General features: G+C 46.4%; 2 protein-coding genes across 3 annotated transcripts in view; both read left to right on the forward strand.

Moving 5' to 3' along the window:
• Positions 1 to 15,462, forward strand: part of LOC130391818 (phospholipid-transporting ATPase ID-like) — a 43,505-nt gene extending 28,043 nt beyond the window's left edge. The window contains 11 exon segments of the mRNA XM_056602115.1: positions 821 to 926; positions 1,689 to 2,352; positions 2,973 to 3,156; positions 5,042 to 5,265; positions 5,554 to 5,637; positions 5,724 to 5,969; positions 11,561 to 11,699; positions 12,098 to 12,228; positions 12,661 to 12,701; positions 12,703 to 13,273; positions 13,703 to 15,462. Coding sequence (XP_056458090.1) covers positions 821 to 926; positions 1,689 to 2,352; positions 2,973 to 3,156; positions 5,042 to 5,265; positions 5,554 to 5,637; positions 5,724 to 5,969; positions 11,561 to 11,699; positions 12,098 to 12,228; positions 12,661 to 12,701; positions 12,703 to 13,273; positions 13,703 to 13,768 — 2,456 coding nt within the window. The 3' untranslated portion in view covers positions 13,769 to 15,462.
• Positions 15,463 to 15,771: 309 nt separating this feature from the next.
• The window catches only part of il6r (interleukin 6 receptor), a 10,288-nt gene continuing 8,559 nt past the window's right edge, over positions 15,772 to 17,500 (forward strand). The window contains exons 1-2 of one of the 2 annotated variants that reach the window (XM_056602600.1): positions 15,772 to 16,103; positions 17,256 to 17,500. The exon at positions 17,256 to 17,500 is cut by the window's right edge and continues 397 nt beyond it. In XM_056602600.1, coding sequence (XP_056458575.1) covers positions 16,013 to 16,103; positions 17,256 to 17,500 — 336 coding nt within the window. In that variant the 5' untranslated portion in view covers positions 15,772 to 16,012. The remainder of the gene's footprint in view (positions 16,104 to 17,255) is intronic. The other variant, XM_056602599.1, reaches the window with a different exon arrangement.

Below are 17,500 nucleotides of genomic sequence, written 5' to 3' on the forward strand. Positions count from 1 at the left end.
ATTATAAATGTTTTAGAGAAGGCCTTTTATTTATTCAATGAACACCAGGGAAGATTTTCCATCTGGTGCCCCTAACACCACTGTGCCAAAACAGCCATTACCAAGTACCAAGATGTTGAAGCTAGAGACTGGAGGTCAACCTCTTGATGGGCCGCGCCTAGACTGGTCTGTACCGAGGCTTAGTCAGCACTTCAACTGCACAACAGATATCAGCTGAACGAAAACCAAATGGGAATGTTGCTCATTGTACCCAAGCCGTCTGCCAGTCCTACGGACGTGGACCTGAACCATCTTTGAGCTACACCAGATCCCACACGCTAATTCTAGGTGTCATAAGTCAGTAGTGAAATCTTTCGACACATTTCCAATATCAGACCCTATTACCTCGCTCCCTTTAGCCCTTTAGCGCACCACCAGACCCCTTAGTTTCTCAGAACAAGGCCTACTAGCCATCCCAAGGTCCCGCCTAAATATTGCGGGGACAGAGCTTTCTCCTTTTTTGCCACAATCTGCCGGCTGATCAGATCAGCCGACTCAGCTGGTGTTTTTAAAAAGAGACAACAATAGGATATTTGTAAAAATTAAATTATTTATACATTTGCTATTGTATCAAAACGCATTAGTTTTTTGGGGCACTTAAATACACATGTAGGTGTAATTCTATGAAGATTTGTTATCCTTTATGTATAGATTTATTTTGACATTGTAATTTCTTGTCACCTATTGCTTGCAGTACCTCCATAGTCCATTTGCCCTTCGGTATTGTGTGCTGTTTGACCTGGGAGCTGAGCTCTCTCCGCTCGCCCTGTCAATTTCTCAGAGACTGCGGTGAACATCGGCTACTCCTGCAAGATGCTGACGGACGACATGGGGGAGGTGTTCATCGTCAACGGCCACACGGTGCAGAGTGTGAGACAGGAACTGAGGTCCGTCTATCTGACTCTTTATTTTATCGTCCATGCATGTCTGACTCTCTGGATCACTGCTGTTGTCAGCTGTTAGTGCACTGTTCTGTGTCTTTTATTATCCAATCATGTTCCTTGCACTGTCCATGCTTATTCTCTCTCTCTCTCTCTCTCTCTCTCTCTCTCTCTCTCTCTCTCTCTCTCTCTCTCTCTCTCTCTCTCTCTCTCTCTCTCTCTCTCTCTCTCTCTCTCTCTCTCTCTCTCTCTCTCTTTATAAATATATAGATATGTGTGGTTTATTTATTTTTTTGTACACGTCCCATCTCAGTGATCTTCATGTTTGCTCAGCTGTCTGCCTTGGTTGTTGTTAACACAGTCCTCTCACAGCTGTCCCTCACAGCAGCACTGCTCTCTCTGTCCCTCTCTCTCTCACACACACACACACACACACACTCTCTCTCTCTCTCTCTCTCTCTCTCTCTCTCTCTCTCTCTCTCTCTCTCTCTCTCTCTCTCTCTCTCTCTCTCTCTCTCTCTCTATCTCTCTCTCTCTCTCTCTCTCTCTCTCTCTCTCTCTCTATTAAAGTCAAAGTGTTGTCCATCTCTCGTATCGCACACAACACTCTCACACTCTCTCTCCTCCTCATCGCCCCCTCACTTTTCTCTCTCTCTCCCCCTCTCTCCTGCTCTCCCCCCCCCCCCCCCCCCCTCTCTCTCTCTCTCTCTCTCTCTCTCTCTCTCTCTCTCTCTCTCTCTCTCTCTCTCTCTCTGTCTTTGTCAACAGGAGGGCCAGGGAACGCATGGTTGAGCTTTCCCAAACCCAAGGAGGAGCAGGAGGAGCAGGAGAAGGAGCAGGAGGAGAAGAAGAAGGAGCAACAGGAGGAGAAGGAGGGGGAGCAGGAGGAGGAGCAGAAAGTGGAGCAGGAGGAGGAGTAGAAGAAGGAGCAGGAGGAGCAGAAGGAGAAGCAGAAGGTGGAGAAGGAGGAGGAGGAGCAGGAGGCAGAGCAGGAGGAGGAGTAGAAGAAGGAGCAGAAGGAGAAGCAGAAGATGGAGCAGGAGGAGCAGGAGGCAGAGCAGAAGGAGCAGGAGGAGGAGAAGGAGCAGGAGGTGGAGGAGCAGAAGGTGGAGCAGGCGGAGCAGGAGAAAGAGGAGCAGGAGAAGGAGGAGGGGGAGCAGGAGAAGGAGGAGGGGGAGCAGGAGAAGGAGGAAGGCAGGACAGTCGTATAGAGGGGTGGAGGGAGGGCTGTCTGATAAGGAATGGATATGGGGCCAATGAAGCCACAGCAGAATATGAAGGAGGTGGGAAACAGCAGAGTGATCCTCCTCCTCCTCCTCCTCATGCTCCTGCTCCTCTTTCTCCTCCTCCTGCACCACCTCCTCCACCTTCCTCCTTCTCCATGGACAACATATCGGGAGAGTTTGCTCTTGTCATCAGCGGCCACAGCCTGGTAAAACGATGAAACTAAAGAATTAAGAATTCTGATTTTAATCTCACAGGCTAAACAAGGGAAATTCCTTACAGACTACCTGTATGGAACGAAGTTCAGTGAGAATCCCCTTGTTACAGGATGGGAACCACACGCTGACCGAAGAATAGGGACACATGATTTTTTTTGTGTTCTGAGTTTTGAATCATAATTCTGAGATTTAATTCATAATTCTGAGATGAAATTATCTAAATCTCAGAATTCTGACTTTATTCTCAGAATTCTGACTCTATTCGCAGAATCAGAAACTCAGAACACACAAGAACACAAGAAAATATCCCATGTGTCCCTAATCCTCTTCCGTATATTTGAGACTCAGAGAGTCGCTAACTAACGCAACTACGCAACTAGCTAATAGGAAGAAGTACAGAGAACAGTTGATGAAGAGTGCTCGGCCCTTATCACTGGCCAATATATTGGCCAATGATATCCAGCGGTATACTCTATAAATCCTCTCCGTAGAGTGAGAGAGACTCTTCTGAATCGCTGTGAACAAAAGGTCTGCTCCACAACACTGTCTTAGATCTCTCTCTCGCACACTTTGAACAGGAGTGACTGTGATCTACTTCCTGTCTCTGCAGGCCCACGCTCTGGAGGCAGACATGGAGGCGGAGCTGCTGATGACGGCGTGCGCCTGCAAGGCGGTGATCTGCTGCAGGGTGACGCCCATGCAGAAGGCCCTGGTGGTGGAGCTCATCAAGAAGCACAAGAAGGCCGTCACTCTGGCCATCGGGGATGGGGCCAACGACGTCAGCATGATCAAGAGTAAGAGAGAGGGGGTAGAGCACATACCGTTAAGGCTCAGTCCTGATCGCAGCGACCCAGGTTTGATTCCCGCCACCTTTGGTCCTTTGCTCTCCCCTCTCTCTCCAACATCTTCCGGTCTATTTCACTCTATCATAAAATGCAAAAATAAAGGTTTAAAATTAAGAGTTGTCGAAGGAGGAGGGAGGGAGGGAGAAAAAGCTAGAAATATTATTTTTCTATGAATGTCTATTTCATTAAAGCTTTTTGGGATATTCCATGTGAAGGTTCCAAGATAGTTTCGCTGTTTGCATTTTTACAGTAATTAACCCAAAGGCCCAATAGTTGTAAAATAAAAAAAAGGGCTAAAAATACATCCATGAAAAAAACTAAACATTAATTATAAGACACAAAACAAATGTAGAGATCAGAAAAATGATCAAAAATGTTAAACAAAAATTCGAAAAAAACAAATGCAAAGGGTTAAAAAAAATAAACAATATGGGAATCATAAATAAATGTAGAAAGATGAAAAAAGACAAAAAAAAAAGGAACCACAGTTATTGCCATCAGCGATTGCCCAAGTGTGGTGAGTAAAGGGAGCCACACAGATAAAGCAGAAGGACATGTTGTTTTGCTGGGGACCGCAGGCCAGGAGGGAGGTGGTGAAACCTATTGCACCAGTGTGTCCTCATCAGGTGGCTACAGGCGGTTCAGAGCGGTGGTGGTCCTGTGTGTGTGTGTGTGTGTGTGTGCTGTTTGCCCAAGTGGCCCTCCATTGTGTAAGTCAGTGCATCTTATGGCCCTGCGTGTTTGGTTGTCTCACGTGGCCCAGGATCGCACGCTATCACTTTTCTAATAACTTAATTATGTACTTTTTAAAAAATGAGATGTTCGACAACTACTTCAATTCAGTTCAGTTTATTTGTAGCCCTTAATCACCGGTGCAGTCTCAAAGGTCTTAACAGGCCATATATTTATGACACCCCCCTGACCCTAGCCCCCCACAGGGAAAGAACAAACTCCCTTAATTAGCAAGGAAGAAATCTTGCGCAGGAACACAGTGTGAGGGATCCCTCCTTCCAGGGATGATCAGGAGTGCAATGGGGGCCATAATTGACATACTTACATAAAGGCAAAACATTAAAATCTGTGATGGGGTGCCTGGCCGGTTAACCATAAGGAGAGTCCAGGCATCCAGTCGCAGTCCCCGCAGCACGCTAGAAAGACAGAATAATGAATAAGAAGGGAAAAGTGCATACTGGAAATGTAGAATGCTGCTAATTTAGTAGCAGCACAGATCAGACAGATATGATCAGACGGACATCCTGCATCATCCATTCTATTTCTGACTCAACCACGGTAAAAAGTTTCCTTTTCATTCAAACATTGACCAAGCAATCACATTTAGAGCATTATACATATAAAAACGGATTTTTGGTACCTTTATACGTTTTAAGTTTATACCTGCTTCTTTGTCTCCTTGAATTTCTTCTAACCGTGTGTATGACAACGGGCCCCTATGGAGCCACCTTTGCAACGGACCCCTATGGAGCCACCTTTACAATGGGCCCCTATGGAGCCTCCTTTACAATGGGCCCCTATGGAGCCTCCTTTACAATGGGCCCCTATGGAGCCTCCTTTACAATGGGCCCCTATGGAGCCTCCTTTACAATGGGCCCCTATGGAGACTCCTTTAAAACAGCCCCTATGGAGTCTCTCCCCGTTTCTCGCTCACATTCTCATTGAATGTACTCATCATTGTTAATATCGCAAATACACCTTCCTCTCTCTCCTCCTCATCGCCCCCTCACTTTTCTCTCGCTCTCCCCCTCTCTCCTGCTCTCTCCCCCCCTCTCTCTCTCTCTCTCTCTCTCTCTCTCTCTCTCTCTCTCTCTCTCTCCAGGTGCTCATATCGGTGTGGGTATCTCTGGCCAGGAGGGTATCCAGGCGGTGCTGGCCAGTGACTACTCCTTCGCCCAGTTCCGCTTCCTGCAGCGCCTCCTGCTGGTGCACGGCCGCTGGTCCTACCTGCGCATGTGCCGCTTCCTCTGCTACTTCTTCTACAAGAACTTTGCCTTCACCATGGTGCACTTCTGGTTCGGCTTCTTCTGCGGCTTCTCCGCCCAGGTCCGGTCTGAGACGGGGTCCGGTGGGGGTGGGGTGGGTTCAACAATGTGATGAATTTGAGTGGGCAGGATATTTTAGTGGATAAGGTTAGGCCTAGCTGACAGGTACTGGGTTCGATCCCCAATGCCTGCAGTCTCCCTGTAGGCATCCTTGGCCCCAGATGCTTAATGAGCTGCACGCTAATTCCCTGTAAGTCACTCCACAACATTGACTGAAGAGCTACGTAGGAATTGAGCTGACGTGTTCTTCGTATGTGTTCGTCTGTCTGTGTGTGTGTCCCACATCTAGACAGTATATGATCAGTACTTCATCACGCTCTACAACATTCTCTACACATCTCTACCTGTGCTCGCCATGGGGATATTTGACCAGGTACGTCAAGGCAGGTACCCATAGCGCAGCTGTTTCTCAACGTCATGCATGCACTGTGTTCACTTTGTGACCCGGGCTCCATGCAGGACGTCCCGGACCGGAGGAGCCTGGAGTACCCCAAGCTGTACGAGCCGGGCCAGCTCAACCTGCTGTTCAACAAGCGGGAGTTCTTCATCTGCATCTCCCAGGGCATCTACACCTCGCTGGTGCTCTTCTTCGTGCCCTACGCCGTGCTGTCCCACGCCAGCCAGGACACGGCCGAGCCCCTGGCCGACTACCAGACCTTCGCCGTCACCACGGCAACAGCCCTGGTCATTGTGGTCAGCGTCCAGGTGAGTTGGGGTTCGTGTAGAGAGGGTTCTGGTTGTCCCAGCAGAGGGTTCTGGGTGCAAGCCCCCTGGTGTCCCGGTACGCTGCCCTGCCTGGAGGCGGCCTTGATCAAAAGGCCTTCATGAATGACACGTATATGAAGGTCAAAGAGGAAGTATTGAGAGTAGAATAGAATAGGGATGGCTAGTGACTACGTCATCATATCCAAAAACGTCACTTCCGTGTCCACTCGCTAACATTCTCTAAGTAAAATGGTGCAGTGCTGTGTCCCGTGTTGCAATAACCGCAACGACGTCAACAAAACAATCTCTTTTTACCGATTTCCCCTCGATGAAAAGGAGAAGAAGAGATGGCTGAAGTTGATACGGTAAGTTGGATCTCAAATGATGAACAATAATAACAGGCTAGTGGTTAATAACGTTATGAGTTAGGTACTACTAGCGAGTGCTAGCTTTGTTTGTTTTGTCAGCACTTCAAAATGCTTTCAAGGTTATCGTTATCGTTCTTGAACTGCTACCAGTAATGCTGCATATGCTAAGGAAGACAGCCAGTGTCTGTGCTGCATAGGAAATCATTAGACTTTGAAGTGAGACTGACTTTGACTCTAGTAGACCTAGCTAAACAACACATTTGATAATAGAAGTTGGTTCTGCAAGTTGGAGGGAGTCTGAGATGTAATGTGGGTAACACACTTTATAATAAGGTGCCATAATAAACAGCAAACTAGTCATTACCTAACCCTTTGATAATATTTGTTAATTGTTACTAAAATATCTATTTGGCACAAGTTAATCGATTTTTTTCACTCACCAAAGATTGTCGCTGGTTAGGGCAGTGTGTTATGGTAAGGGCCTCGTTTTAGGGTTAGGGTTGTGTGTTAGGGTTATGCAAACAACTAATATTGAATTAATGATGAAAAAACTATTGACTTGTGCAAAATAGATATTTTAGTAACAATTAACAAATATTAACAAAGGGTTAGGTAATGACTAGTTTGCTATTTATTATGGAACCTTATTATAAAGTGTTACCGTAATATGTTAATTGCCACTTAGTTAGTTTATTTTCTTCTCTTTTTTTGCAGGCGTGACAAGTTCACCCCGAACTACAACTCCAGGGTCTGTGGGTGGCATTTTCCTGATGGCAAAGCAGCTGGGCCAACACGGTTTGCATGGAATGACGGAAAGGCTTTCCCCGACCACATCCCGACCAAACGTAAAAAAAGAATGGTCCCTGTGAGCGTGGAGGATGAAGGAACAGCTGGACCAGGCCCAAACCACCTTGACATTGCTCCACAGACCCCTGGTACTGAAACGAGAATTGGAGAAACAAAAACAAACATTTTCATTCAGTCAAATCTCCTCACACCCTGACAAAGTTAATTACTACACTGGCTTGACAGATGCTGCCACTGTCTTCTTTTTGGAAGCCCTTCTCTCCAAATTTGATCTCCAGTACCACTGGAATGTCCAAATTATGCCCCTTATCGATCAGCTACTCCTGACTTTGATGAAGCTCCGACTGAATTGTGGCATCCTAGACCTTGCAACAAGATTTAATTGCTGCCGTGCCACAGTCACCAACATCTTCACCACAATCAGCAGTGCACTGTATGACATTTTGTATGTTGGCATGATGGAAAACAACATCCCCTCGAGATTCAAGAACCAAACATCCCTGCCAGATTGCTTCCAACCATTTCCCGACTGTCGGATTGTGCTTGACTGCACTGAAGTGGCCGTCTCCAATACAGAAAGACTGGACACCCAGAGTCATCTGTACATTCATTACAAAGGACGCACCACACTTAAAGCTCTGATCGGTGTGGCTCCCCATGGAGTTATAACCTTCGCCAGTGACCTATACGGTGGAAGTACCTCGGACAAGGCGATAACAGCTGACTGCGGAGTACTCCAACAGCTAGAACCAGGTGACATGGAGTGTCACTGAACATCCCAACGTTCCTTGTCAATGGACAGTTCACAGTGGAGGAAGTAAACCACATCAGACTCGTTGCCTGTGCAAGGATTCATGTAGAGCGTTCCATACAACGTCTGAAAACATTTGGCATTTTGACCTACATCCCGTACCAGCATAAGAAGCATGCCAACAAGATCCTAAAAGTATGTGTTAGTCTTGTGAATTTACAGAAGCCCATTCTTCAAGAAATTGCATGAATAAATATCATTGTTTTACTCGTGTCTATCTCATGTCTGTCACATCAAAATCATTCAGTTTAAGCCACCATCAGTTGGGAACTACTTGGACATACACTTTGACAGGCTAGGTGCAAAACAAGCTGAACTTGCAGACAAATTTGAGTCTTCACACAGAGTTGCTCCCACTCCCAGTCAGTTCATTGTTAACACAAACAATGTAACAAAATAATAATATAGTGAATGAATAGTGAACATGAATGAGGCCTTACCCTTAAAAGTTCCCATGACACGGCACCAGGTGTTGTGTGATTAGCTTACAAGCCGAAATCTGCCCTATATGACATCACATGTGGGCATGTCCACCTAGATGTGTGCTGGATAGATCAGTCTACCAGCCAACACAGTAGACTGCAGCAAACGTTGCTCATCTATCCGCCATACATCTAGGTGGACACGCCCACCTGTGATGTCATAAGGGGCAGATTTCCAAAACGGCTTGTAACGGCTAATCACACCACACCTGATGGCATGTCATGGGACCTTTTAAAGAGACTAGGTGTATCAGTGTAAATGGCATCTGACTATGTGTAGTGTGTTATGTACTGTGTGATGAGAATGTACAACAAAACAAAAGGATAAATACCTTGGTGGCCCGGCAAGCTGCAGAAGAATGAAATCATGCACTAGAACAGGTCATGAATGCAGAAGTATGCGAGGAAGGAAACAATCCTTATAAAATGTTTCCAGAATGTTAATGTTGCTAGCCCATGCTGGGTCTTTAGGGATAAGCAGGATAACAAGGTCAAGAGGAGTCCACACCACAAGATGACATTTGCTGGCTCCTGTCAGGTGCAGATTGCCCTGAATCTGATGCCAGTGGTTGTGTGTTTGCTTGAGCTTCAGTAAGCCAGTGACTTCATCCAGTTCTAGAAAATAGTCCTTCCTCTCCGCTGCCTGCAGGTTGGTCTTGGTTCTGGCTGAATAGGGACATTTCACCTCGATGATGAAGTCATCAGCCACCGTCCCATCTGGAGAGCCATCGAGCAGGCCGCTGTCAGAAAATAACACTCCCCTCTCCTGGATGGTCACACCAGTGCGCTCCATGTATTCCTGCTTTGCCTTTGGCTCATGGAGGATTCCCCAATCACAAGCCTGGGGGCAGGGAAGGAAAAAATATGTAATCGTGAAGACTATCCCTGCATTCCGTATCGCATTCTACACGACACAAAAGTGGTGGCTTTGTATCCTACAAAATTTGACTGGACGTAGTATGCATTCCTATACTCTAGGCATAACATTGACATAGTATTATTATTAATATTAATTTATATATTCATGTATTTTCAAATGCATACAATTATATGTATAATATGGAAGTATGCTTCAATTCAAAACACTTAGTGCCCACCACTTACATGAGATCCTTGTTTGAGGTTGTTTTGGCCAAGCAGGGTTTTGAATGGAGGAGGAAGGAGGGTAAGAGTTCCGTTTCAATGCTGCCAACACCAAACCCAAGTTGCTGGCTGTGATTCTTTTGTGGCGATATGCCATCCTGTTAAAAGAAAACCATAACAGTTAACCTCATGCCACTTGCAACACAGGTGCATTTTGACCATGTAGCACACAGGGATGTTTCCAGCACTAATGGAGAGAAAGCTAGTCAATACCGTACACCTGAAATCAATAGAGACTATATTTGTATGTATCACCATAAGGCATTCTTAGTTTGCCCAACTGTGGCTCTCTCAATGGCTTCTTTCTCTTGCTGGCTGACAGCAAGCGATGAAAGCACATACAGAGCTTTGTCCTCTGCATTGCCATAGCCTGAGCTGGTCACTACCCCATCAAAGGTCTTGATAGGGACGGTCTAAGTAAAACAGACAAATATCATGAAATTAGACAGAAAATGTTGGTCAATGATGTTCAGTAAGTCATGGACCACATATGCTGTTTGGCAACACAGTACAAACAAAATACATTCAAAGTGTGAACTGTTTGATGTCTGATTTGCAATGGTTTATATCTATGGGTATGTAAACTTGAATTTATCATCAGTTGAAATGGAGTTTGGTGGGATAACTCAATCAAACTTAGCTAATTTGTAACTGATTTAATGTAGTGTACTTTTCATGTTTCTCATATAGCAGGACGTGACAAATCAAAAATACAAAGGACAGAAGTCAAATCTGAGGTGTTTCTGGGGCCAGAATCCAACCAAGACCTGTAAAACGGCCCAGCTGTGCCAAGGAGTTCAGTGTCCATTCTCTGTCCTCCTGGGTGACAGGTCGTTTAATTCCAGCTGAAATAATAGATTATAGTGTTCTCACTTGAAACCATCTCCTATCTCACATACTTGCTGTCAGTAGCATCACCATTCATTTATAACACTAAAGCCAGACAGGGCGTAGCTTTTAGTATTCAAAGAAAACCTGACCTTGAGATGTGGAAGGTGCAATCACAGACACCCTCTACGCTGTGACCTCATCTGTTTTGGGTGCTGGGGCCCTCTTCCACATACACTCGACATCCGTGCGGGTTAGGTTCTTTTCGGCCCAAATCAGCAGGGCTGCTACATGATGACACTTGGCCCTCCCGATAGCACAAGAGCAGGTACTTGCCTTCACCTCCTGTCCCTCAACGTGTACCTGAGTGAATACAACTCAACTAGCTAACCCTCATCAAACCCTAAGACAGCTAAAGGACTCAACACACACACTGTGTTTACATTAGATAGCTATCGCTAGCTTCCAATGCGAAATTCACCAACCTGTCTAGCTATGTTTTAAAGTTGTATGTTATGCTATTACGCTGAAAACAACTAATCTAGATAACCCTCACCAAACCCCAACACGGCTAAAAGACAGCCCTGTGTTGACATTAGCTATCAACACCCTTACTTTCTCACCTCAACATCGTCGTTTTTTTTTTCATTGACGCCTGGACTTTCCCTGTCAGACTTCCACCTGACATTAATACTGATACTACCCTATTCGAATTGTAAGAATTAAGACCCTTTTGTACAGACTTTGGGATGTCTGTAAAGTACGCTGTCACTGTGTAAAACGTGACCGGTTCCTGTGCTGCTGTAGCCATCGTTGTTAGCGAATGGACACGGTTTAGCGATTGGACACGGAAGTGGACGTCTGACGTCACACTTGCCATCCCTATAAGGGATTGGGATTTTTAAATTTGTGGTTTCTGTTGTGAGTGGATGCCAGTTATACTTAACTCAATTTCCCCCCTTTCCCCCCCGTTTTTGTGTGTATGTGTGTGTTTCTGTGTGTGTGTGTGTGTGTGTGTGTGTGTGTGTGTGTGTGTGTGTGTGTGTGTGTGTGTGTGTGTGTGTGTGTGTGTGTGTGTGTGTGTGTGTGTGTGTGTGTGTGTGTGTGTGTGTGTGTGTGTGTGTGTGTGTGTGTGTGTTTGTTTGTGTGCAGATTGCTCTGGACACAGGCTATTGGACGATCATCAACCATGTGTTTGTCTGGGGCTCGCTGGGCTTATTCTTCAGCATCATGTTGGCCATGCACAGCCAGACCCTGTTCAGCTCCTCCCCCAACCAGTTCCATTTCGTCGGTCAGTCCCCGCCTCTCTCTTTCTCCTTTCCTATTCGGTGAGACATTCAGGACACGCTTGAAAGCAGTTACCCACAATCAGATCAGATAAAGGTTGGATTCAACCTGTGTTGAAAAGACGCTGTAGGACCACTGTGCCTCTCCTGCACTCTGTTGACCTACGCCGTGTAGCTTCAGGTTTGGAGAGGTGCACGTTAATCAAGGTGAAGCTCCCTTCTGGCTATGCCTGTGACGTGGCGACCATCGCTGTACCCGAGTACAAATGATGAAGCTTAAGATGGTACTCCTTCAGGAAAAGAATCAACCACAATAAACTAGGTTAGGCCTCTCTGTGTGACGTGATGCGCTGGTGAAATTAAGGGTTAATTAAGCGGTGATTATGAATGTCCGTGTTCCCAGGCAGCGCACAGAGCACTTTACTGCAGCCGGTGGTATGGCTGACCATCGCCTTGGCAACAGTGATCTGTATCGTTCCAGTTCTGGCGTTCCGCTTCCTCAAGCTTGACCTGAAGCCCCAGCTGTCTGACACGGTGAATACAGAACACATGACACACATATACATATACACACATGCATACAGGCACACATGCATACATGCAAAAGAGTGTGTTTGTGTGTTTACAGAGTGCATGTCATTACCCTCGTGTCCTCTGAAACACTACAGCCAGTTTTGACGTATTTGAATTGCTCTAAGCAGAAGATGGCCCATCAGTAGCATTATGTAGAATCCTGTCAGTATTCCTGACAAGATTTGTGACTGTGTTGTTATTAGACATATTTTAACAATTATTTTATCATATTTGATGGGATGGAATGAGCCACTGAAGGGATGAGTGATTTTGAGGAAAATAATTTTCTGGCAAAACTGGCAAAAGTATTTGAATGTAAAATGTAATCTGAGAGTCTAGTTTTGGAAAGACGTGTTTGAAGAAATGTTCTGCCCCCCTTCCCCCTCCCTGCAGGTGCGCTACACACAGCTGGTGCGGCAGAAGAAGCGCAAGGCGGTGTGCTTCAGCGGGGGGGGGGGGGGTCCGCGGGGCGGCGGGCAGCACGTCGGAGGGCCGGCTAGGGGCCCGCGGGGGCTCCCGGAGGTCGGGCTACGCCTTTGCCCACCAGGAGGGCTTCGGCGAGCTGATCACGTCGGGCAAAAACATGCGTCTTTCCTCACAGGCGCTGGCGTCCTTTGCCTCGCGCCACAGCTCCAGCTGGATCGACACGCTGCGCAAGAAGAAGCACAGCCACGCCCCCACCCCGCCCGGCGCCGCCTCCGGCGACAGCAGCCCCGCCCCCAGCTGTGTGTCCGGCTCGGCCGCTCCCCCGCTGTCCAACTCCCCCTCGGTGCTGGGGGGCTCCCAGGACGCAGCCATAGAGGAGGAGGAGGCCCGCACCCCTCCGCCCTCCCCCCTCCAGGCCAAGCCCGGCTTCTCTATGTTGCACGCAAGACCCCCCAGCACCACTCTGCTGGCGGCCTCGGAGTCCACTCAGGGCCCCTCCACTGGGGGGGGGCCCGGGGACACGGCCCCTTCAGCACAGGGAGAGTCGGGGGGCTGGACCCTCAGTCTGGGAGCGGTGCAGGTGATCTGCTGTTCTTGATGTTTTGATTTTTTCATGGTTGTTTCATGGTTGATGACACTCCCTGTGAAGCTTCATTGTGGACCACACTCCCTGTGAAGCCTCATTGTGGACCACACTCCCTGTGAAGCTTCATTGTGGACCACACTCCCTGTGAAGCTTCATTGTGGACCACACTCCCTGTGAAGCCTCATTGTGGACCACACTCCCTGTGAAGCTTCATTGTGGACCACACTCCCTGTGAAGCCTCATTGTGGACCACACTCCCTGTGAAGCTTCATTGTGGACCACACTCCCTGTGAAGCTTCATTGTGGACCACACTCCCTGTGAAGCTTTGTGTTGGATCACACTCCCTGTCTTCTAGTCTTGTAGGGTCACTGGTTCGGACCCGGCTTGAGATTGAACCCTCCCCTCTGTACTCTGTCCAACAGGAGGCCCTGTCCAACTGGAGGAGCCTCGGAGTTCGCTCCAGCAGCCCCGGCCCGCCCTCCCTCTAGGGTACCCCAGAGGAGGCCATCCAGCTGGGACTGAGGCCTGGAATTTGTGGGAGGAGACAGCTGCTGGATCAGTCCATGATGATTGTGGACAGAGAGCAGCCATAGCCCCGTAGCAAAGCCACTCTGAGAGAAGAGTTAAATTCACTTTCCTTCCCTGGTGAATAGTTTGAAATATTATTTACGACGCGATCACTGTGTGCGGCTAGAACAGGAACTCAGAAACACTAATAACATTATTTATCTAAAAGAGCAAGAGAGGGTTCTTAAGTAAAGGTCTATGATTGATGTGATATCCTCCCCTGGATGCAACAACATATTGAAATTGATTCAATCAATGCTATCACATACAAATGTGATGCAATATGGTATGACAGAGCCATAACCACATTTCATGAAACAGATAGTAAACCTTTAATTCCCATAAGACAAATGGATAAAATCGTTAGCATTTTCTCCCATGCAAGCTGTACCTCAGCTCCATTGGCCCTGTGCAGCATTGCCATATTTAGATCTACTGGAAAATACCACTAGGGTTGCTCTATATATATGCCCTCCCAGTCTGGTTATTGTACAAGTTTTTGCTGTGAAGGCAGCATTAGGAACATGTCAATCGTTACGTAGAAATTGTATTTTTGCTAATTATTTTGTCTTGCAACAGTTCTATAGATGCGTCAGAATAAGCATAAAGTTGTGGAAATAGTCCACTCAAGTCATTTACAGGTGGAAACCTCTGGGGTGGGGGTTTTAAAGTCTGTGTTTACTGTAGTTCTCAGTGAGAACGTTATTTAAATGTATTGAGACACAACAAGAACAGGCTTTCACTGTCTGTCACACTGCTCCTACCTCGGCTGGGGGTGCCTCGTGGTCATACGCATCACATTGATGAGAGAAACACAGCACTGTGGCGAGATCAGAGGGGAGCTCTCTCTCTCATCGCCTTTCAACTTGCTTTGCGATTCAAGCAGGTACTCGGCTGATTGTTGGGGAGGAAGATGTGAATCTCTGATAACATTTCAGAAAAAGCCATACTTAAGGGGGAATTAAGTTCATGTATGTGGCTTGGCAACAGAAAGACAACATGTAATAACGAGACGTATGCTTTTATTTTTGGAGAAATTAGAAGGTCCATGTGTGGAACCAGTATGCCTGTACATGTGGAATAAAGGGTGCTTCACATTTATTGTAGTTCTTTCTTTTAAGATCGGAACAAACCACAGCTGAAGTCCAACTCCCAAACCCTGGCTGAGAAATTATTTCATCCTACACCAGCAGGGGAAATATTCAGTGTTACAAATGCTTTGGTCAAGTACCAACCCAGAAATAGGCGAGTGGCGAGAACATTTATAAGCGGAAATCAGATTGCTGTGCACTCTCACTACTGGTACTACTACAACTACTACAGCTGGTATCAAACAATTCAACATGTGAAGAAGCAGTGAGGGAATAAAGACTAGGTAGTGGAGGCTTGGTGTGGTCAGGGAATAAAGAGTAGGTAGAGAGTGGTGGATTGGTGTGGTCAGGGAGTAAAGAATAGGTAGAGAGTGGTGGTTTATTGTGGTCAGGGAGTAAAGAATATGTAGAGAGTGGAGGCTTTGTGTGGTTAGAATAAAGCTCATTGAGGTTGACATGGTGTGGAGTTTGTTTGTCTGCTTATTTTTACTCGACCCAATAAACCTTTTTTTCCAACTCTGTCTGCTCGTTTATTATGTATGTCATGGCTAAGATGATCCGTTCATTGTTTGATAATGATAATAGTAATAATAATGACGATGATGATAATCATGATCATGATGTTCATAAACAATGAATAAATGAACAACAAAATAATTAATACATTTTGGGGTTTTATATATTTTAATTTTACAGCATTCGTTTTTTAACATGAATTATATAATGGCCTACCTTTATATATTAATATAGGTCAAATTTCAATGTAGGTCGAAAGTATCTAACACCTTTCAACACATATTAGCCAATTTCGTCTTTGTAACTCAGAGATTAAAAAAGACAGGCTACCCCGGGGAAGAGGGCAGAGACCAGTGTTTCACAACCCAGCGGCTCTGGAAAGGGGAAACCAGAGGCTCTAAGCACCGACTCTCTGGATGTATTTATCAGCTAAACAAGAATCACCAACATGTTTGTTACTGCTGTCCGGGCAAAGTACTTCTGCAACAGACAAATAGCCTATTTTACGAGTTTCCAACTAGTTTCAAACGTTAAAGGCAGTCGTGTGGATGCGTGAAGATGCGTGTCTTCGCAGCGCTGCTCTGTGCTGCCGCACTGTGCTCCGTGTCTCCGTTCGGCGGTCACTTCGAGGGAACGTGTCCTAAAGAAGGTGAGTTCAACATCAGAACAAGAACCAACATTAGGGTTGCCTGTTTTACTTTAAAATAAATCGTATAAGGCTTTTTGGATTATAGGTCATAATTGCATGATTTGTAGAAGTGCAATTTAAGTGCTATGCAATTTTGAAGTAGTAGTAAAGTAGTAAAAGAAAATTAAAGACATAGGCCTAATAGACAACATAATTGATGTGGTGTTTCCAAACTATTGTAGCCTATGTAATTGTTACTGCACTATTGGTGACCATATTCTACCAAGTAGAAGTAATTCATAACGAAATAGTATAGCGCGCGTGTGTGTGTGCGTGTGTGTGTGTGTGTGTGTGTGTGTGTGTGTGTGTGTGTGTGTGTGTGTGTGTGTGTGTGTGTGTGTGTGTGTGTGTGTGCTTGCGTGCGTGCGTGTATGTAAGGCCAAAAGGCTCAATCAACACACGTCTAAAATGAGCTGTAGCTGTAGGTTTGACCCTTTAAGCCTTCCATAGTGTGTGTGTGTGTGTGTGTGTGTGTGTGTGTGTGTGTGTGTGTGTGTGTGTGTGTGTGTGTGTGTGTGTGTGTGTGTGTGTGTGTGTGTGTGTGTGTGTGTGTGTGTGTGTGTGTGTGTGTGTGTGTGTGTGTGTGTGTGTGTGTGTGTGTGTGTTCATGTGTTTGTGCAGGCAGATATGCACACGTGTGTGTTCCTGCAGGTGGGTTGTTTGTGTGATTCAGTTTTTGTTGTGCTAAAGTGGACTTTTGACATTCGGAGCAGGAGTCTATCGCACATTGAAGGACAGCTTTTCCCACAAAAACAAAACAAATGTTGGCCGAGCTCACTCAGTATCCGCAGAACTCTGAGTGTAGACCTATGTCTAGGGCCACAGATGTAGGCCCAAATATAAACTGCTAAATGTAAATCAGAGAAAAAGAATCAGTGACAGAAATGGGCGACAGGCCATGAAGTAGTTGGGTGGAGGAATGTAATTCAAGTGAAAGTTTTGAAAAAAATTAGGTTTTCATGGGCAATTTATGCAACTCAAGTGAAAGTGAAAACAAGAAATAATCATGTGAACTGTAAAATGACCAAACAGTGACCAGTGTTTACACAAACATTGGTGAGCATGTGCTGACATAATGACCACAGTCCTCAAGAGATGTCTGCTCGGTTCTAGCTCCGGCTCCGGGCGTGCTGGTGGTGGCCCCAGGCAGCCACCTCTCCCTCACCTGCACTGGTCAGGTGAAGCTGGACGGGATGGAGGTTGCCTTCCCCTTTGAGACCCCGACTGCCAGAGTTGGGGAATATACCACTCCCCAAATGCCCCCCCCTACCACAGTCCACCAACCGGGCGCCAGCACAGTCATCCAGACGATAATGAACCAGACAGGCCGCGCCACGGGGAGAACTGTTCCCATCAGA

This window comes from Gadus chalcogrammus, chromosome 11 (genome assembly GCF_026213295.1).
Source record: "Gadus chalcogrammus isolate NIFS_2021 chromosome 11, NIFS_Gcha_1.0, whole genome shotgun sequence".
NCBI lineage: Eukaryota > Metazoa > Chordata > Actinopteri > Gadiformes > Gadidae > Gadus > Gadus chalcogrammus.